The 21,645-nt window shown below is 63.8% G+C and overlaps 1 protein-coding gene across 1 annotated transcript in view; it reads right to left on the bottom strand.

Annotated features, from left to right (window-relative positions):
- The window catches only part of NHEJ1 (non-homologous end joining factor 1), a 33,980-nt gene extending 12,562 nt beyond the window's left edge, over positions 1 to 21,418 (bottom strand). The window contains exons 1-5 of the mRNA XM_048079625.2: positions 21,264 to 21,418; positions 20,783 to 20,968; positions 20,134 to 20,343; positions 19,217 to 19,355; positions 18,286 to 18,344 (exon numbers count right to left, since the gene is read on the bottom strand). Coding sequence (XP_047935582.2) covers positions 18,286 to 18,344; positions 19,217 to 19,355; positions 20,134 to 20,343; positions 20,783 to 20,968 — 594 coding nt within the window. The 5' untranslated portion in view covers positions 21,264 to 21,418. The remainder of the gene's footprint in view (positions 1 to 18,285; positions 18,345 to 19,216; positions 19,356 to 20,133; positions 20,344 to 20,782; positions 20,969 to 21,263) is intronic.
- Between the last annotated feature and the right edge of the window lie 227 nt (positions 21,419 to 21,645).

The following is a 21,645-nucleotide window of genomic DNA, read 5'->3' on the forward strand; positions in this document are numbered from 1 at the left end:
GAAGTGCAGCCAGAGGGGGATGAAACCCAGCGGGCAGTGATACTGGCAGAGCCCTGGGAGAAACACCACGGCTTTTTTTTTTTTTTTTGGAGCCAGGGGACAGCGCTGGGACCCTGAGCCCTGTGCGAAGCCAGTGCCGGCCTGACCGACGTGCTCAGCTCAGGGCTGCAGGCTGCCAGAAAATGGGCGAGAGCCACAAAAGCCACAGGGGCTCACGAGGGGACGGCGAGGGAAAGGCCAGGGGCCGCGCGGCTGCCCAGCCGCACCAAGCCTGCGGCACCGGTCAGGACAGGCTGGGAAGCCACCGTCCCCATCTGCTGCCGTCCCGAGCCACACGGGGCACATTTCGCCTGCCGCCACCTCCAGCAGAGGTCTGTGGGTTGCATTTATAGCCCTGGCCACAGACCCTGTCCCCACAGCGCCTGCGTGCTCTGCACCGCACGGTGCTGCCCCTGCATCCCCCAGCCCGGAGCATCGCGGGGAGCCGCCGCTGCCACCTCTCCGGGCGCCGTGAGCGGGTGCACGCACGCACGCACGCCCCTTGCACGCCCCTTGCGTGCCTCCCCGCCAGCATCGATCCACGGGGAAGCACACAAGGAAAACACACACACGCACACACACACACACACAAACAGGGCAGCCTCTGCAAACAACTGCTTGTTAAGTTAAAATTAAACTCTGCACAAATATTGACCTTTGGAGGGGACACAAACTCTGCCGATATATTTACCAGCTTTATAAATGGGCCTGACCACAGTGCCCTATATGCCGAGCTGGAGGAGACGAGGGCTGCCCAGGTACCCAGACCGTGTCCCCCCAACGTGGGGCTCTGCCCGGGGGCTGCCCCATCCCTCAGTGGGCTGTGCCGGGTGGCAGAGCCCTCCCTGCGACGGTGACTTTGGCACCAGGCATTGAGGTGCCTGCAGGAGCCAGCTCGGTGGCCCCAGCAGCTATGGGGCCAGCGGGGTGCCGGAGCAGAGCTGCCCCTGCCCAGCGTGCAGCTGGGAAGCAGAGCCACGGCTGGGCTCCGAGCCCCTGGGGAGGAAGCCGGGGAGCTGAGAAATGAGGGGTAGGGATAGAAATGGCACGTGGAGAAGGGACAGCGCTGTGCTGTGGTGGGGACTCGCATCTCATGAACCCCCCCCTGAGCTCTGGAAGGGGCCCGCACGCCCAGCTCAGCACACGGGGGGATGGCACCGGGACTGGGAAGGGACCTGGGGCAAGGTCTGCCCCCAGGGGCGGACGAAGCAGCTTGGCTAGGAGAAGAAGCAAGCTCTTCTGATAGGCGTAGGGCCAAGCGCAGGAGGCCAGCTGGAAGATACGGTGGGCTTTGCAGCCCGAGGGTACAAACGGGGCGCACGCAGGTCTTCCCTAGGACCCACCTTTGTCAGCAGGAGGCAACACTACCCCCCAGTGATGTTTCACCGTTCGGGAGCCTTTGAAAAACCACCGAGTGCCACGAGCTGCAATTGCACAACCGGGCAGTGAAGGTGACAGCACGACAAAGGACACGGAGAGCAACCCCGGGCACACGGCGCACGGCCCAGGGGAGAAATCCCTGGGGTAACACAAGGGGAAGGCCCAGCCTGGGGCTGGGCAGCAGGGAGAAGGACCCTGCACACCCCGAGGAGCCCGGGACGAGGGCAGGGTGCCCGTGGTGCAGCCGGGTGGGGATTGCTCGAGCCCCCGGCGGCTCCTGGTCCCCGGCCCCCGGGGGCAGGTAGAGGGAGGGGAGAGCACGGCACATGCAGCAGGGGATGCCCGAGCTCCAGCTCTCGGAAATACTGAATAGAGTCTTATTCAGGCTGATGTAAAACACTGTTAAAACACACAAAAATCCTTTGAGTAATGGGCGAGCGGGAAAGAGGCATCTATAATTAACAGTAACTGTTCGAGACGGTCGCTGCCCAGAGACGTGTACTGTGCAAAACCACTTGAAAAGGCCCCGTCTGAAAGGCGAAGCCTGGGGTTTTTCAAGAAGCCCGTCATGTAACGATCCTGGCCCTTCCAAAATAATTCTGCCATATTAAAAAAACCCAAAACCTCAGCTTAATCGCCCTGCAGCGCTGGGACTGGAGAGCTCTGAGGAGAGGGGAAGGGAAGCGCAACCGGCTTCCAATTAGAGCCTCGTTAGAAAGGAAAGCTGGGGAGCTATTAGGGAGCGGGCCAGGGGCGAGCCCCGCCGAGCTGAGCCGAGCTGGCTGCTCCCGGCGGTGGGAGGGATGTCCCCACACACAGCCATGCCCCTCGGCCCCCTCGGTGGGCACAGCGGGACCCCAAGGGTCTGAGCAGAAGGACGAGAGGTGGGCGCACTTGTCGAAGCCCCCCGGGACGTCCTGGTCCTGCGGGGGGGATTTGGGGATGCTCGCGGAGCCACCAGGAGCTCTGGGACGGGAGCAGGGGGAGCTGGGGCTGCAGCCGGAGAGGGGATGGGGAACGGGGTCTGGGGGCTTTGCTGCCTCCCAGAGCCCGGGCAGCTTGGCGCGGGTGCCTGCAGCATGGTTCGGCCGCAGCATCCCTCTCGCTTCGTCAGCCGGGGCTCTAATTGCCCCCAGCGGCCCTGCCTTTTGGGGCAGGCCCCGGGCACCCGCTCGGCGGCTGCAGCCTGGCCCCGGGGCCGGGCGGGAGGCACGCTGCCCGGAGCAGCCTCCCCTTCCCATCCCACGGCCTGGGACCCATCCAACACAAAGTTAATTTCTAACCATGGGTAACCACCAATGCCCGAGCGGGGATGATTTATCCCCTATCTGCCTGGGTCGGATTTATGAGCCACACATCCCCTAGGCTGCGATAAAGGCCATGTCTGTGCTCCTCGCCCCCACCCCCCCCCCCCGCCCATAGCCCCTCCGTGCGGACTCGCCGCCCCCCCCCCCCCCCACCCCATTTACAAGCCTTCCCCCGGTGCGGAAACCTGACAGCCCGCAGAAGAACAGTAAACAGCACAGAAAATAACACACGCTGGAGGCCAAGCAGAGACGCGCCGGCCGGGGAAGCCACAAATGGTTCCTGCTTTCGGGACCTGCTCAAGAAAACAGAGTGGGACGGACCCTGGGCTCCCGGCGGCTTTGGGAAGGGGCGAGGGGAGCTGCTATTAATAGGAGAGGCAGGGCGCTGCTCCCAGGCAGAGCCGGGCTGGGCAATGCTATGGCTGTGCCCGGGATGGCCGCGCGGTGAGGGCAGGTCCCCGCGGCACCAGCCGGAGGCAGCGGGCATCGCCCCGCAAAGAGGGATTCACCCACGCAGTGGAAAATTCCTCAGCGCGGCGTGAAGCTGGGGGAATCGGGGCCCAAAAGCAGGGCCTGGTGCTGCCACGTTTACCCGTGCCATGCGGCACCGGGCAGGGGGTGCCAAGCCAGGGCTCACCCCTGCTGCCGCTCGCCCCAGTCCGTCCCCCCCCGGCAGCCCAAAGCGGGGACGCCCCAGCTTCGTGTTTTTGGCCATAGCCAGCCCCAAGCTGCCACCCTCCGGCTGGACAGGGGGCGAGGACTGGGCAGCACGGCGGTCCCCGGGCTGCGTGGGACGAGGCAGAGCCCAGAGGGTGGAGGGACGAGGCTGTGGGCAGCACCACGGCTCTCGGGGCAGGGTGCTGCCAGCACTCTGCCGTCCCCGAGCCCTGTGCCGCGCTGATAGCGGCAGCCCCGGCGAGGGAGAGAAGAGAGCCTTGTTCTGGGGCCAAGACTAAGGCGATTCAGTGCTCCGCTCCCCTGAGGTTTCTCGGGTGAAACCTGGCTCTGTAATGGCTGTGTCTGTAAAACGTATGGAAATGCCCATAAAACCTCTATCAAATGCCATATGGATATATGTGGATGTATGAAATGAAGGGCACGGGGGGGAATTGGGGCAGGCTGGCTCCCTGCGAGCCGTAAACACGCCCCGGTGAGAGGCAGAGAGGGCAGCAGCCCCGGGAGCCGTGCAGACGGGCCGGCGCTGCCCGGAGCCAGGGGAAGGGCCCCGTGGCTCCGGCTGGAGCACGGCTCCGTGGGGCACGGCCACCTGCACCACCGGGTGCCACCAGGGCACGGGGACCTCGCTGCAGGGCGGCGCGGGGACAGAGCCCCTTGCCAGGACTCTCCGGCACCCCGGACCCTCGCTGAAGGGTGGGGGGCAGGAGGATTGGGGACAGGCTCTGGGGAGACCCCAGCGGGGTGAAGAAGAGCTACCCAAGTGGTCTGTGAGATGCGCAACGGGCTCCACGGTGGGGAGGACAGGCCAGAGCAGCACCACTCAAAGGTTTTGGGGTTGAAACGCTGGGGAAGGGGGGCTCGAGGAGGGTGTGTGGACAAGGGCTGGTGCTAGGGGTGGAATTTAAGCTCATTCCTGGAGAGCTTTGCTCGCGCTGAGCTGCTGGCACCCGCCCCACGGGGATGCTGCTGCTCCTCCTTCGGGCCGCTCAGCATCTGCTGGGGCAAGGCGCGTGGCAGCGCCCGCAGCCAGCCCTTGGCACGAGCCCAGCACACAGCTGGCAAAATCCAGCTGATAGCAAGGGAAGCAACCCCAGATCTGGTCGCCCTGGGATATCTCGGTGCAGCTCTGCCCTACGCCAGGCTGTTCAGCTCCGGGGGCATCCCGCTGCAGCCCCAAAGCACGGAGGGGGCAGCTTGTGAGTGGGGAAACCGGGCTGTATCCGGCTCTGCAGCGGGGGGATCACCCAAATACCTGGGAGAAACAGCAGCCCACAGTGTTATCGATGCCTGAGAGCCACCAGGGATGCAGGAACCCATACGTCCCTTCGGGGATGCCCCATCCCGAGGGGAACTGTCGGCACAAGAAGATGGCATGGCACCAGTTAGAGCAGGCAACTTCTAGTTTTAGTCCAAGGGCACCCGCACCAAATGCAAAGCACGTGTGCAACCCCAGATGGGCAGAGCTCGAGAGGTGTGCCCACAGCACAAGGAGCTGTCGGGGTCTCTGCTTGGCATTTATGGCCTCCCCAGCTAGCAGAGCCCCGCTGCCATCAGCATCCTGCTGTGGGAAGCTGCCGTGAGCCAGGTGAGACCCTACGACCCTATACAGCCGATTCGCCTTTTCCTACAACCCCATGACTCCGAGAGCTGGGGTCGATACAAAAACACCAAATATCAACAGGCTTTGCAGCAAGATCATAAATAAATAGGCAAACAGCGACCCTTGCCAAGGATTAAGCAATAAATCATGAGAGCAGCTGAGCTGTGGCAGGCTGCTGTCACCGCTGATGTTTGCTCCCTGCGCAGCACCGGGCAGCACCCCGCTGGCTCCGCTCCTTCCTCCCTTGCCCCAGCAGAGGCCGGGAGCTGGACTCCGCAGCCAGCCCTCCGCAAGTCCCATCAAAACTCCTCACAGCCTTCCTAAGGAAGAAAACAGGCCCAGAACCCCCAGATTTGGGACTTAACGCTGCTCGTCGACCCTGATCCATTCAGCTGAGCACGGAGGGACCTGTGAGCCCTTCGAGCCCTCGCGCAGCCGGGAAGCCCCGGGCAGGAACCGGCCCCAGGCACGTCCCTGCTCCAAACCCACACCCACAGGGGACAGGCGGTGTCTCAGGGGACAAGGGCTGATGCTCAGCGATGGGGGAAAGCTCCTCGGTCGCTCCACCCCACATCTCTACCGCATGGCAGCTGCAAAGTGGCTCTGTCCGTGCTGCCGACGGGGACAAAGCGCCTCCGCGAGGCACGGCGCTGGCACCTGCCCTGCTGCCCGGGAGCATCCCCGCCACGGAGGCCGCAGCTAGGGCGAAGCAGCAGCGTGGTGCAGGGGCTGCAGCGCCTGGGACGCAGAGATGCAGCGCACGGATGCAGAGATGAAGCACGTGGCTGCAGATGCAGCGCACGGACGTGGAGATGCAGCGCACGGATGCGGCGATGCAGCGCACGGATGCGGAGATGCAGCGCATGGATGTCAATGCAGCACACGGATGCAGAGATGCAGCGCACGGATGTCAATGCAGCACACGGATGCGGAGATGCAGCGCACGGATGTCAATGCAGCACACGGATGCAGAGATGCAGCGCACGGATGTCAATGCAGCACACGGATGCGGAGATGCAGCGCACGGATGTCAATGCAGCACACGGATGCGGAGATGCAGCGCACGGATGTCAATGCAGCACACGGATGCGGAGATGCAGCGCAGGGACGCAGATGCCACGCCGCAGCCCCACGCGGGCAGGCTCTGCAGGCCACCAGCCTTGTGCTAGCCGATGGCAGGGCGCCATCTGCCGCGTCTCTGCCACATGCACCGCGCGTCCCCAGAGCCAGCGGCGCTGCCCTGCTGCATTGCACGGGGGGGACGCTGCATGGATGGATGGATGCAGAGCTCCTGCAGCTCGGGGAGCATCGGCCACCTCCCCGCGGCTCGCTGGCACCCGGGGCACCCGCTTCCCAGCAGCAGGATGAGGACACAAATGTCACCAGCCTGCCTCCTTCGGGCTCCAAGCCCCCAGATCCGGGCTGGGGGTGCCACGGGCCACCTGTAGCCCCCTGGCGAGGCCGGTGGCCCCGGTGGCAGCCCTGGTCACAACGCAGCGGTCCCTGGGCACGGCAGCAGGCTCCTGCGCCCAGCTGGTGCAGCACGAGGTCACACCCAGGCCTGTGAACCCCGGGCAGGCACAGGAGGAACCTTCTAGTCGCACAATTACTATATTATGTAGCACTAATAAAAAAAAAAAAGGGGGGGGGGGGGGGAGGGCTTGAAGTTTTCTTAGTGCCACATAGTAAAGTATTTATAGAAATCCAGGCGTGAATGGGCCGCTCACAGGCCACACTCCTCCTCGGCGTCAGGATCTCCAGGAATTATTCTGTGCAGTCACATTGTTGTATTCACCCAGAGATTGAGTTTAATTACAGACACGCGGGCGAACAGGCTGTCAGTGTTCCAGCCTCGCCGGCAAAAGGGCGACTGAGCTCCCTTTAATGGACACATTTTTAAAAAGACCCAGGGTTGAAACAGCAGCGGGGGGAGGAGGGCAGGGGGGCTGCAGGGACGGGGCGGGGGGACGACGAGGGGCTCTGGAAGAGGCACGGGGAGAGAGTGGGGATGAAGGGGACGGGACTGGGGTGATGGGGAGAGGACAGGGCGGTGGGCACGGGGCAGGATGCGGGGCCAGAGCATCCGCTGAGAGCGGGGTGGCTGATCCCTTTGGAGACCCAGAGGAGCTTCCCGAAGGAAAAAAAAAGGGGGTTGGGGAGGGCTCCCAACTTATTACAGAGCAGGGTATAAACAGAACAAATAAATATAGAGCTGCTTTATTACAAGGCTGGCCAGCTCTGGTGGCTGGCTGATTACAGGGCAGGCTGCTCCAGCGCTACCCGAGCCCAGACCTCAATAAAGGCCAGATTGGAGCTGCCTTTTGCCCGTTTACAAGCTCGGCGCGCTCCCGCCGTGCCGCTCAGCTCCTGCGCGCCGCCGGCTGCCCCCGCGCCCGATGGCAGGGCGAAGGGACGCAGCAGCGGGGGAGAACCAAAGTTTAAACAAATAGTGAGTAAGCGACGAGCAGGGCAGGCGGGATCGGCGGCCTCGCAGACGAGCACTAAAAATACAGCTTATTTTCCAAAGGAGCCCGCGACGTCCAAAATTGGCGATCAAAAATAAAAAAAAAAAAAAAGGAGCAAAAAAGCCGTAAGAATTACAGATCCATCACGGGGGCGGGGGGAAAGACCCGAGAACAAGGAAAGAAAAACACCCCGATGAGTAAGACGCACGTGTGACGTACACAAACACACCGAGACGGAAAGGCGTGAGCCTCCTGCGCACGCGGGCGCACGCCCGAGCGGGCAGCGGCACGCGTGCGGGGCCGGTCCTCGGCGGGGATGGACGCTGCCAGCCCCGCTCAGCTCTGCTCTGCTCTTTTCCTCCGGGGCCGAGGGCACTAACCTCCATGCACACACCTCTTCCTGGGGCTCAAAGGGCGCTTTGTCTCCCCACCCGGGCTCCCAAGCCACCGGCGCAGCCCCAAGGGCTCCTGCGACCACCTCGGTGCTGAATCCCTGGCCCCGGCGTGCCCACAGCTGATGAGGGAGGGACGGAGAGCAGCACGTCCGTGGGGCTGCGGGCCGGGAGGCTTCAAAGGAGCTGATTTAGTATTGTCCCACCTGCCCTGAAACGGGCGCTTGAGCGAGGGATGGAGGTTGCCTAGGGTCACCCCGGCGCTGAACAGAGCCCTTATAGGACGGGGAAGGAGAAAGGGGCTGCTTTGGGATGAGGTGGTTCCCCTGGGCACGGCTTGGCGGGACCGCTGCAGTCCCACATGTCACCCCGACCACCCAGGTCCCCACGGTGCCTTGGCCCAGCTCATAAATTTGGGAGAAAAGGCAGAGCTGGCAGGGAAAGCAGGCGCTGCTCCCAGCTCTGCAGTGCTTTGCAAGGCTCCCCTCCCCAGAAGCACCACGGCGGTCCTCAGGGACCCCAGCCCCACGCCCTGCCCAGCAGCACGGCTTGGCCACGGGGCTCTGAGTGCCTCCAGCCAGCCCTCTCCTCACGACACCAGCCCCCCCCCCAAAAAATACACCCCGAGGAGACGGGACGGAGCCTGATCCCAACCTCGCGGGGTTGACAGGGGCAGCGGGGAAGCTGCGCGGGGCAAAGCAAGAGGCACCTGCCACCCCTGTGCCTCTTCTGCCCTTTCACCGCCGCTGCCCTCCGCCTTCACCTGTGCTGACGGCGGTGCCGGGGCTATAACAGGGCGAGCCCAGGGCATCCGGGGCCATCACGGCACCCCCCCCTTGCTGCCTCCCCCCGCCCGGAGAGCGGAAAACGTCCCCCCGCGAAGGGCAGCTAATGCGGAAGCTGTTCGCATCCCGTAGCGCGAGCCCGGCGGGTGAGGAGCGGGGCAGCTCCTGGGTCGCCGGGTTATCGGATGATAACAAGGCAGCACAGCCCGAGCACGCGACTTCCAGCAATGCAAGGCTGCTTCCTTTGTTTTGGGAAAACAAGACGGGGGACAGACCTTCTCTGGCACGTTCTTGCCCGGCCTGAAGCTGCCCCCCCCCCCCACCCCACTTGCACTGGCTCCCACGGCGGCCGTCCCCTCTGCCCCCATCCCCGCGCGGCGGCTGGAGGAGGAGGAGGGGGACGGGGCCAGCCTTCGCCCTTTCCACCTTCCCCACTGCCCGTGCGGAGGCTCGGGGAGGCCGGGACAGTCACGGGGGACCCTACCAGCATGGGGTTATCTCACCCCAATCCCAAATGCAGGGTGAGCCCCTTACCAGCACGGGGAGCAGGACAGGGCACGGGGACCCTCTCCGTCCCCGCGGCCGTACCCCTCGCTCCCCAGACAGCTCGATGGGGGTGTGGGAGCCCCCCCCCCCCCACACACACACCCCTTCCCCAGCGGAGGAGGAGGAAACATAATAAGAAAAATAAAATTTATAAGCCAGGCGGTAATTACAGCGTGGCTACAAAAGGCTGCCTCCTCAGGGCCATCATTATGTGGCTAAATTTAACGCCCCGCGTCCCAGGGCTCTGAGCATCCACACAGACGCCGGCTCCTGCTACCTTCCCTCCGTGCCGGCCAGGGCAGCACAGCTGAACGGCAGCCAAGAAAGCCATAAAGCAGGTCAGAATTTTTTTAATAGTCTATTTACCAAGATGCTGTTTTTACTGCCGAGGTTTCTCTCGTTTTATCTCTGGCTTTTTTTTTTTTTTTTTTTCCCCTTCTCTCTCTCTTTTTCCCCTGACTCCTGAACAGACTGGGCTGTATTTTCTGTTTTAGGTTCCTCTCTCTCACTTGCTCTGAATACTATTTTCAGAACTCTAATTTTATATGGCAAGTCCCTTTTTTTTTTTTTCTTTCCTTTTTTTTTTTTTTTTTTGGTAAATATTTGCCATGACTAAGCCAGGACACATCCCGTTTAAAAGGCTCCCATCCCACAAAACATCAGCCCTTTAATGACATGAATCTCATTAGCTCTCCCCATGAAAAGAGGTATAGAAAGGGAGCATCCCTCAGCCCCTCTGAGCTCCTGTATCTGCACAGACGTATATTTAGCCATGTGTACTGTACAGTCACAGAAGGGGACAGACTGGGCACACGCACACCACCCCATTCAGACAGAGGGACCGAAAGCGGGGGCCCCTGGGGCAGGCTCTGTGGCCAGTGGGTTTTGGGATATCCGTCTGTCTGGGATGGGGCCGGGAAGGCTCTGGGCCCCGCAGAGGCTGAGCCGGGCCCTGGGAGCCGGTGGCCAGGCACAGGGGAGCCTCAGAGCCCCTCCAAACCGGGCTCTGGGCACCTCCGGGGGCCCTCCTGCATGCCCGGGGGGGCAGGCAGAGCCCAGCCTGGGCTGAGAGCAGGGCCCAGGTCCCCATCCCGTGGGCCAGGTCTGGCACCAAGCTGTAGATGTTGCAGCAAGCAGAGCTCCCAAGAGCTCGGGCTCTTCCAGCCTTCCTCCCAGCACACGCAGCCTCGATCTTAATCCGAGGCTCCATCCACACCAGCATCCTCAGGTGGCAGTCCTGTCCACCCCGCTGCCCCTTGGGCGCCTCTACACGGTCACGGTCACCTCTACTTCAGCACGGTCATTCCTTCCTCAGCACGGCCACCCCTTCCTCAGGGTGGTCATCCCTCCCTCAGCACGGCCAGCCCTTCTTCATCATTGCCATCCCTCCCTCAGCATGGCCACGCTTCCTCTTGGCTCACGCTCCTGACGGCTGCCTGGTGCCAGAGGGTGAACCCCCAGGAGGTGCCCACGGCTGACTGCTCCCCCGCAGAGCCTGAAGTCAAAGGACGTAGCTGGAGACATCCATGGCGAAGAATGGAGATGTCCATGGAAGAGAGTGGAGACCTTCATGGAGAGGAATTTGCTCTCTCTCCCCCAAGGCTCTGCTTTCTCCCCATTTCCAGTTCACCCCGGTTACGGCGCTACTCCTCCCTGCCGTGCCAGTGTCGGGTGGGTGTCCCTGCATGGGCTCCACCTCCTGAGCCATCCCCACCAGACCGGGTGTGCAAGCTGTGCAAACACATCTCTGAGCCCCACGGCTTGGCTCTTACCTCCCTGGGGGTGCTCCTCTGCATTTTGGGGGAGATAAGCGAGAGGAAAAACCCCCGGAGGGCTGCAGGGAGCAGCGCCGGGCAGCAGCCGGCTTCGCTGCAGGTACCGCGCCGATGGCGCAGCACCCGCTTCCCGGCCTAGAAATAAACCAGCTGCAATTTCACTTTCCCCTCGTTTTCCTTCAGATTGACCTACAGATTTGGTTTAGGCATTGCCAACACCACCAAACACAGCCGAGCCCCGCAGCCGAACGGTAACAGAGCCACACCGGCTGCGCGCTTTGGGGTCCTCTCCTCCCCACGGGGCCACGTCCCCAAGCTTCTCCACGACCCGGAGCACTGGAAGAGCCAAGACACACGGGGAGAGTCCCACCTGCCCCAGCACATGGCTCCCAGAGCCGGGGCTTTCTGGAAAAGCACAGCCGTGCCGAGCGTGGAGCTGCACCGGGCTGGAGCACGTGTGCCGGGAAGGGCTCCGCGCTCCCCCCCCCCCCTGCACACGGCAGCCAACATTAATTCATTAACAGTCCCATTAACACCCAGCTGTGGTTTCCCCCCAAACTCAGGCAGGGACCCGCTCCCCTGTGACAGCTGCTGACAGGCCAAGTTTCCACGTTCAGCCCTTCTGGAGTTCTGTATAAAAATAAGTGGTGCTTTTTTAAAAAGGAAAACTGTATTTCCCCTCTACGCACACCCGCACGCGCGCACACACGTGCAGAGCTCACGGCAGGAATTTGCTCAAATTTCCCCCACCCACAAACACATCTCCTTTGGCTGGAGACCAAACGTGGGCATTCTGAGCCCAAAATATCCCTTTTTTCAGCACCCAGGACGCAAGAAGCTGGCGTTAGTCGGAGCGGGGCCAAATAGCGCTCCCGCTCCCCGCCACCCCCGGCATTGCCAGGCTTTGCCGTGCCGCACAGGGCCTGATCCTGCCCCACCTGCCTGCGCCAGCCTCTGCACCCTTCCCGTTGTCACCCCCAGGGTGGGAAGCCCTCCGGGTTGCGGCTTTTGGCCTCATCCAGCACCCCCAGCAGGGCAGCTGCCGGCGCTTTCCAAGGAGATGCCCTCACGGGCTGTGCGCATCGTGTTTGGTACCCAGTTTTGGCACCCGGTTGCTATTTTCTCCTTTCCTGCTTCTCATCATCCCCCCAGGCACCCGTGAGCACCAGCTGCTCCGGCGCTTCCCAAGGAGATGCCCGGACGAGCACCCGCTGCCTATTTTCCCCTTTGCTCATCCTCATCTTTCCCAGACAGCCGCGAGCACCAGGTGATGCTCAGGGGGCAACCCCGGCCCCTCCAGGGGCCCCGCACCACGCAGTGCTTCCAAAGAGCCCAAATCCGTGCCGTAACTCACCCGGTTGCACCCCGGGCACCCCATTGGGGTACTGGGGGAACTGGAGCCGGCCCTCTGGGGCTGCCACCGGGAAATCATGGGACGGACACCTCCATGAAACACAGCCCCGGGCTGCGATCAGAGCAACGGGTGTGCTACCTCGGGTGTGCTGCTAGCAGGGCAGCTCCAGCTCCCCGGAGAGGGCAGGGCAAGGGCCATATATCTCCCAAATACCTGGCCGCTAGCAAAACGCCCCGCATCCCTTTGATACAGAGGTGTTGGGCTCGCCGAGAGCCCTATAACTCCTCGTGCCTTTAAATAGCAAAGCTCACAAACGCCCCATAGGGCCCGGTGTCTATAAGTTGTCTATATATTTGTGTACACACATACACACAACACACAGAGATTTATTCGTGTTTTCAGAGCGGTTCAGGAGACATTCCAGGACGAAATTCCAGCCAGCGCTGGAGCCAAGAACATCAGTCGCCCCGGCGCACGCTGCCCCCTCTGCCTGCGCACACACTAAATACGGAAAGGGAGAGGTATAAATAGGCAGAGAAATACATGAATGGCCCTGTTTCCTCATACAGATAAATAGTACACAAAGGTCCGAGCCGAGAGGGAGCAGGCAGCCTCAGGAATGCTACGGCTTTGCCGGGGCGTGCGCCCTTGGGGGCAGGATGTGCCCCTAGGTGCACAACGGCCCCGGCTGCTGCTGGAGGGAGCCTGGCTGGCACCACCAGCACAGGGCACGGGGGCATCGGAGCAGCTCCCGAAATGCCAAAAAAAATTTTTTGAAAAAAAAAAAGCTGTTTGTGAACGCGAGAGGGGAAGGGCTGCAGCTGCAGGGGGTGGGGGAGCTGGGGACGGGCCCAGGCCCACGCAGGGATGTCGCGAGGGCGTGAGGATGGCAGGGGCCTGGCAAGCACCCAGGTGCGAAATCTGGCAGCCCGTGTTGGGCGCAGCTGGGGGGCAGGCGGCACCAGCACCGCTCCTCTGCCCTGCCCCTGCCCATCGTGGCCAGCGGGGACGGGACCGCCCCGGCCCAGACCCCATCGCCGGGGATGGAGGAGCCGCCACGTGCCTCGCTGACACAGAGCAGTTCCTTTAGAGCCCCGTCAAAGTCTACCTTGTTCTCCTCCCCACATGGTCCTTTGCTGCCACATCCCGAGCTGCAGGGCTGGGAACGGCGCTGCCATGACCGAGCTCCAGCCGGCACAGAGCAGAGGAGCGGGCGATGCCCGCGCAGCGTCCCCCCGCCAGCAACCCCCTTCTTTTCCCTCCTCTGCCCCTAATGCAGCCGTGGCGAGCTCAGCCCGGCAAGGCTGGGATGCGGGGCCAGGAGCTGCCCCCAGCACGTGGCAGCGGGGCCGGGGGCTGCCGGGGCGGGGGGCTCACCCCTCACAAGGCGCTGCAGTCGCTCCGCTTTCCGGAGGGGGAAGGGGCTCTCCCCCCCTTCAATGCCGCCGTTTGAGCTGAGGCCTGGCACGGGCTCAAACCACCGCTCGCTGACACGAGATCAATCATCCCCCGCGCGGTCGGTGCCCACGCAGGGGCTGGGGCCGCTGCCGCACCGGAGGGGCTTTGGGCCCCGCTGCCAGCCTGCCCGTGGCACCCCTCTGCCTGTTTGCGGTGACACACGGCACGGCACGGCGGCACGCAGTGGCATCGCGTTGCACGGCGAGGCAGGGGACGGCACGGCAGAGCATCGTACGGCACTTCACAGCGTGCCATAACACGGTGCAGAGCAGATGGGGAAGACCCCGTAACGCAAAGGGGGGGTTCCTGCCCGCGCCACACTGCTGCACATCCAAGGCCCACGCCGTGCCCCACGGAGGGTGGCCACAGCGCTGCTGGCCTGACCCTCCACCCCCAAACAAGCCACCAGGTGATGCCCATCCCCGGGGCCGGACGGGCAGATGGAGCAATCGGCCCGGCCCCAGCCCCGCTGCGGGAGGGTTTGCTCCTTGCCCACGGTCTGGGCTCTATTTCGGGCAGCCTGCTGCCCCGGGGCGCCCGTTACCAGTCTGGTTTTAGCAGCGTGCAGCTCCACTGACTCACTGCTTGTGTAAGCGGGCTGTGGTTGCCGGCGGCAGCCCAGAAAGCGCGCCCTGGCCGCGGCCCCCCTCACCTGATTATGCCTAAGCAAATAAATAAATAAAGCCGCACCACCGCCCGCCACGTGCCTCCGCGGCAAACACGTGGGGAGGGCCCGGTGCCCACGCAGCGGACGGCCCCCAGGCAGCACTGGGCACCCGCAGTCGCCCCAAAATGCTGCTCTGCCCACCGCCTGGGGATGGGTGCGCTGCGCTGACCCCGGCCCCTGCACTGGGAAATGGGATGCTGCGCTCTGCCCCGTGCATGCGTCGGTGCCGGCATGCACACTCACGCTTTTGCACAACGATGAGCGCCGTGCCGAGGCTTGGCTGCACATGTCGGCTTGCTCGCTCATCCAAGCATCCCAAGAGCCAGCCCCATGCTCCCAGCTCTGCTCCGAGCCCAGCCTGCGTGGCTTTTGCAGTGCTGGTCCCTGCTAACGCAGAGCTGTGGCCACCAACCCCTTCCCAGTCCCATGCAGAACCCCGTGCCCTGCACCACGCGTGCGAGCCCCGGCCCCGCGCCCCACATCGTGCCCATGCCGCCGGCCTCGCTCCAGCCCGGTGGCAGCTGCAGAGCCGCAGCTACCTTGCGCTAATTAAAACCAGTCCTCGTCGGAAGGAGCCAAAAGGCCGCTTCCTCCTCCGCCGCCCCACCGCACGGGGCCGGCGTGGGTTTGCGGGATGGATGCCGTCCCCGCCCTGCCCACCGCGCGGCCCACCGCTGCCGTCACCCGTGGGCAGACGGCGGCTGCTCCTCTCCCCGGGCTTATTTTTAGCTCCCGTTAAAAGGGAGAGGCAGCGCGGTGCGGGCAGGCAGAGCGCAGGCAGGTGCCGGGCTGCACCCGGCGGCACCGGGCAGGAGGGAACCGGTGGCCCCGGTGGGCACCCACCCGCCCCGGCTGCCTTCCACCTGCCCCTGCGCCCCCGTCCCCGGCGGGATGGGGATGGGCACCTGGCACACCCCGGTCCCGGGAGGGAACAATGAGACGGGGCGCTGACCCCCGCGCTCCCTGACGTCAGCCCCGCCGCCCCGCCAGCCCCAGCCCGGGGCTCCCGCTCGCCCTCGGCCACGCTGGAAGCCGGTGTTTGTTTGTCTTCCTCTCCAGCGTTGCTTGTTTTGATGGCACATCCTCCTCCTCGCCGGGCCAGGCCGACCCGTGAACCTTCCACGTCCTGTTTGCCGGGGCCCTGCGCTGCAAGCCGAGTGCATGGGGCGGCCGGAGGTGCGGAGCATCCACCCCAGCGCTCACCGGCCACGGGAGATAAAAATACACAGGGTGAAGCATCCTGGGGCGAGGGGGCTATATTTGAACTGATCGTATCTGCGAGTTTATCCCAGAGGTTTCGATCTGCCGCGCGGCCGGGCCAAAGCAGCCGACACAACCCTCGTCACCGCGGACACAGTCCCCGATGTACCTGTCCCTGTCCTGCCCTGCACACGGTGGTGGCAGAGCCCCTGCCGCTGACCCCTCTCCGAGCTGGACCACGGACGGGCATCGCCTGGGTCCCAGAACTCCTACGGGAGGAAAATTCCCCTGCTAAATCCTGCACGACCGAATGCTGGAGCCTGGAGACGTGCTGGGGAACCCGTGCTACTCCTGGGCATCCCGTGCTGCCCCGAGGGATCTGCAGCTCACAGGGATATCCAGGGACAAATTGGCCTGGACCTGCCAGGCCCTGTGCTGCTGGGAGGCGCTGAGCCCTCTCCGGCTGCCTGCTCTTCCCCTCCCGCACGAGTCCCCGGGCTTGCCAATAAAAGCTGCCGGCTTTGCCTCGCCTCGCGCGCGGCCGCTGCTCTCCCTCCAGCACTGCCTGAGCCCAGGCAGCTGCTCAGAAGTGAACCCTTGCCAAAAAACTGCGTGTGTGAAAGCGTCGTTTCCTAAACATATAAATATTCCCAGGGCTTTGCTGGAAAACTCCCCGCGATCGGTTAAAACTCCCTGGACGGGAGGGCGATGGCAGGCCCCGTGAAAGGGCATGTGGAAGGCAAGCGGGAGGGCCCCCGGCGCAGGGCCTTTCCTCTCCACGGTGGGGATGCGACCTCGGTCCGGGAAGCGGAGCCTTCCCGAGCTGCGAGCGAAGCAGCAGAGCCCGATCCTGCATCCCACCAGCCCTGCGCCCCGCCACTCACGGCTCCCGTCGTCGAACATCTGCAGCTCGCGCGGCGGGGAGGGGAGGGCTGGGAGGACGAGCGGAGCTCTCCGTCTGACCTCCTGGCCGCTGGCGTCTAACCACACGCACCCCAATACCGAGCCCAGCATCTTGGTTTTCTTCCCAGCGGGCTCCCGGCCCGCTTTTGGAGACATCAAGAGATGGAGACGCAACCGCTGCCCTTGGGAGCGCGTCCCAGTCGCTAATCGCCCTCGGAAGCAAAACCATGTGCCTGCGTCCTCGCTGGAAATTGCCTGGCTCCGGCTCGCAGCGCCTGGCTCGCCTCCTGCTGCTCTTCGCCAGATTAAAGGGAGCCCTTCGCTAACCAGCGTTTTCTCCTTGTAAAGACCCTCACGCACCGCAATCAGGGCGCCTCTCAATTTTCCTGCTGATAAGCTCGACGAAGCTCTTCCCTTCCAAGTCCCCCAGTGCCGGGCTCTCTCTCCAGCCCTCAGCTCATTTCTGCGACTCCGCGCTCGTTGCCCGGCGTCTTTTTTAAGACCCAGGCACGGGATTCGGTGGCAGCCTTCCCAGTGCCCTGCTCAGAGGGACCCCTGCCCCTCCAGCCCCTCTTAGCTGCTCCTTTTTGCAGCTTGCAAATCGAGCACAAAATCGCGCGGTGGTCCTGAAACACCTGCCCGTTTCGCGGAGCTAATTAGATCATTAATCTCTTCCGCGGGAGCTCCGCGTTCCCTGAGACGAGCCCCCCAGCACCACCACGTGCCCCCTCCCGTGCCCAGCACCCTCCCAGCTCCTGGAGGGCTCCGAGCTTCAAGCCCAATTTCATCTTTAGCAGACGTCGTTCGTCCATCCCAAGGACAAAGACACGCTTCATCATCCCCCGATGCCGGCACGGCCGCCCGCATCCTCCCAGCGCCGGCACGGGAACATTTACCGAGCACTTCTACCATGTCTGCTTCAGTATCTATCATCTCACCACCTCCAGCTACTAATAGGCTTATCCCTTCCCCGGACTTTGGGGTTTTCTCCTAATGCACTAAATAAAACCCTTTCCTCCTGTCCCTCGCCGTGATTTTTCCCCGATGTCTTTAGCTTCTGTTATCCATTTTCTACACTTCATAATTTCTAATTTATATTGATTGCTATCTACTCCCGCTCTCCCATTTGTTATAAACTGCTCTTTTATTTCTAATTGCTACCTTCACTTCGCCGCTGAACCAGAACGGGCTTTCGGCCAGCGCTGCCCTCTTTCTTGATTGTGGAATTGTGGCTTTTTGTGGCTTCTGAGATTCTTCTGAAAGAGCTCACAATTTTCATTCACATTTTTCTATCTAAATGTTTCCTCCTAGCTGATTTCACTCATAATTTCCCCCTGCTTTGGGAAATTAGCCCTTTCAAAGCACGAAGGATATAAATTACTGTTTAGGAATGTCCTTTCTTTGCCCAGGGTGAATGTAATCTGGTCGTGATCATCGGTCCCTAGGCAACCTCCGAGTTTCAGTCCAGCAATGAATTCATCTCTATCCATCATAACCAGGGGGAAGCGAAAGTTGCCTGTGCTGGATGCAGTGCCTCTCGTGTAAGAGTGGGACCGTCTCTAATTTTTAGAAGCTCTGCAGATAGCTGGCTGTGCAAGACCAGCGAGCATCGCCCCTCTCCAGCCGAGTCCAGCCACCCCCCAGTGCTCCCCATCCAGCCCGGCACAGCATGCGCTGGGGCTGCTGGTGCTGGCTCCCCACGACGCCTCGGCCAGAGGACGGCCACTGCTCCTTACCCCGGCCATGAAGGTCTGCAGAAACGCCTTCTCCTGGAAGGGCTCTGTCCGCAGGCGGTCTGCAAGGGAGAGAGCGGGGATCAGCCCGGGCAGGGCTGGCCAGACCTCCCAGCCCACCTCCACCTCCCCCTGCCCACGGGGACTCCCTTCAAGCTGCTCCTCCGTAGCAGCCCTGCATCCCCAGGGGCTGGTTTCTGCCCTGGCAGGAGGTGGCGATCATATTTTGGTGCCTTCTCCCAGCTTCTGGAGCAGGACAGGGCCAAACCACTGTTATACCTCGCTCTGCCTCATTCAGAGTGCCAGTTTTACCCCGTCACTGCAAAGGTGCTGTCTGGAGAAGCACCCGGCCAGCTTTGTTCAGCAAAAGGACAACAGAGACAAGAGAGGCCACCTGCCCACCAGCATCGCTGGGGCAGCTCCAGTGCACCCGGCCACCCTCGGGGATGGGGGGCACCTGGGGGGGGGGTGGCAGGACCCGACCCACGTCCTACAGGAGGGGGGCTTCTGCCTGCCCATCCCCGCTGGCCGCAGGGGGCTGCGCGCTGGACGGGGGCCCACGCGCACAGCTGTGCTTCCAGCAGCGCGGAGCTGGGAGCCTCTGGTTGCTCTCCAGGAGCTGCTGCCTGCGGGAAGGAGCCTGACTCGGCTCCAGGGCCAGCCCCCGCTGGCATCAGCGCAGGCTCCTGGGGAGCAGCCAGGTGCTCTCAGCAAAGCGGAGAGCCCCTTGGCGACTCCCCAAGTCCTCCGGCTACCGGTCAAGGGCCGCTCCTCCCCGCGCTCTCCCCAGGGGCTGCTCCCCAGCCTCCTGGCTACCGTCTTGCTGCCGGAGCGGCTGGAGATGAAACACAAGCCCGGCTGGGCGATAGCCAGGGGGAGCAGAGCATGCCAGCTCGCTGCTCGCTCCTCGCTTGGCCCGGGCGTCCCTCCTCACCTCTGCTCAGAGTGGCCCCGCTCTCCCTGTAGTCCTCGATCTCAGCATCCTTCTGACGCAGCAGGAAGCTCAGCTCCTGCACCTGGTACTGCAGCGCCAGGCTCATCCGAATCAGGGGCCGCACGAGGTGGCGGCACACCTGGGGGGGGAGTCCAAAGGCGTGAGAAGGGAGGCAGGAGGCTGCGGGACACGTCCCTCCATCCCAGCCCCATGGCCCTCCATCCCCAGCTTCACGGCTGGGGGCTGCAGCAGGGGAAGAGCGCAGTGGGGACAGGGTGCAGTGGCAATGCTCCGCATACCCCTTGGGATGCAGCAGGAGGCAGAAAGCCCCCCCCTACATGTCCCCTAGCCCTCAGCAGGCCCTCCCCACAGCTCTGTGCACCCCGAGCCACGTTCCTACACAGGAAACAGGCAACGCTGGGTGAAAAACCAGGACTCAAGATGTCACACTGCAGCTGGAGGGAGAGGAGAAATCCCCCCCCCCAAGGAGGGGAGACCAAAAGCAGAATGGGGTCCCCCGCTGGGGCTCAGGCAGGCTGCAGCCCCCCATTGCAGCCCACCTCCGCCCAGACCCCACAGCCCCACAGCCGCCCCCTGCCCACGTCCCCCGCCCCGGGAGCCCAGCGGAGCCCTGGTTTTGGCCGCGGGGCCGGGGCCCGGCGCGTTACGGTGGGTGCCGGGCGCCCTCTGGTGCGCGCAGGGCGCACGGCCCCGGGGGGCCCGGAGCCCTCCCGGGGATGGCCTCTGGGGGCCGGGAGCCCTCCCGGGGATGGGTCCCGGGTCTGAAGGCTCGGTCCCGGTCAGCCGGAGCTGCAGCCCGGTGGGGTGCGCCTAGGGGGGCCCGGCTCTCCTGCTGGGGCACCAGCAAGCGGAGCTGGCACCGGGCACCTTCCCAAAGCCCCCGCGGGTCATCTCACCATCTCCACGGGCGCGGGGCAGCAGTGGAAGTCCCAGTAGAAGGGCAGGCCCGAGAGCTCGCTCTTCACCCGCAGGCTGAGCCTGCCGGCGGTGCGCTGGCAGGAGAAGGAGGTGGCGGAGTCGGGCTGCCCGGCCAGCAAGGGGGACATGAGGTTGGCCAAGCGGTGCAGGAAGGAGGAGACATGGGCCGTCAGCCGCTTGTTCAGCTCCTGGGGAAAGGCAAGGCGAGGTGTTCAGTGGGGCCCTGGAGAGCTGAACCCTGGAAAAGCCCGGGGTCTGGGTGGTGGGCAGGGTGCGGTGGTCCCCACTCGCACAACTCCCCCGCACGCCACCACGTGCCACAGGCTGGCTGGGAGCCGAGGCAGCCTTGTTTTGACCTCCTGCTGGAGTCGGGAAAGCTGCTTCCCATCCAGCCCACAAGCGAAACGAGCGTGCAGGGCACGCACAACAGCCCGGCCGTTCTGCAAGGAGGAGGGTGCTGGGCCGGGCAGGGCGGCAGTGCTGGGGGGCAGCCGCACAGGGCCTGCCCCGGGTGTGTGCACCTCAGACCTGCAGGACCCGAGGGCCGTTGTGGCAGCGAGCAGTTTGTGCTGAGCTGTCAGCTGGCGTGAGGAGGAAAGGAGGTCCCTGGCCTTCCCAGACACTCACCTTGGACCTTTGCCCCACGGCCTCCGCGTCGGCACTCTCGTACCAGACGCTGCTGAGGTCGGAGAGCAGCAGGACGTAGCCAGTATCCCCGAAGCAAGCTTTGGCAATCAAAGCGGACTCGCCAAAGCAAACAGAAGCCCAGGGCTGGGTCAGGAGCCTGCTCTCCAGCTCCTCGGAGCCCTCCATCTGCAAGAGATCAAACAGGTCTCTGCCTCACCCCCAGCCCACTCCGCGGGGTGGCCTCGCAGGGACCCTCGGTCCCTGCCGCCCCCTCCACGATGCCAGCCCCCTTCCCCGCAGCCCGGGGACACGCAGCTCTGCTGGGACAGGCGTTTCGGGGAGCGGGGTGCAGGCAGCTCCCAGCCCAGCTCAGCACAAGCACCCCTGCAGCTCGCAGCACCCTGGCTCTGCCTGGGGGGAGCGGGTGCCCTGGGGGGTTTTGGGGCACCGGGCGGCACCGGGGCTCCGCGGGTGCCGTTACCCGAGGAGAAGAGGAGCAGGAAGCCCAGAGCCGTGGGGAGACGGCTTTGCAGAGCCGAGCGAGGCCGGGCCGGAGGCGAGGGGCAGACTACGGCTCCCAGCATGCTGCTCTCTTCCGCGCCGCGAGCGGCTGGTGCACGCCGGGACGCGTAGTGCCACGCTTGTCACCGGCACGGGAAAACGGGCACGGCTCGCCGCTTCCCCAGGACGGTCAGGGCCCGGATGCGTGGCCGTGGGAGAGGAGAGGGGCCTGTGGCAGCTCGTCCCCCTCCGGCAGCCCCCCCCGACGCTGTGCAAAGAGCTGTGGAGAGCAACCGTGCTTTGGCTCGCGCTGCTGCTGCTAAGGAATGGCTTGGTGCGGGCGGCTGGGCTCCGGGTGCATG

The sequence above is a fragment of the Anser cygnoides genome, chromosome 6 (assembly GCF_040182565.1).
Source record: "Anser cygnoides isolate HZ-2024a breed goose chromosome 6, Taihu_goose_T2T_genome, whole genome shotgun sequence".
NCBI lineage: Eukaryota > Metazoa > Chordata > Aves > Anseriformes > Anatidae > Anser > Anser cygnoides.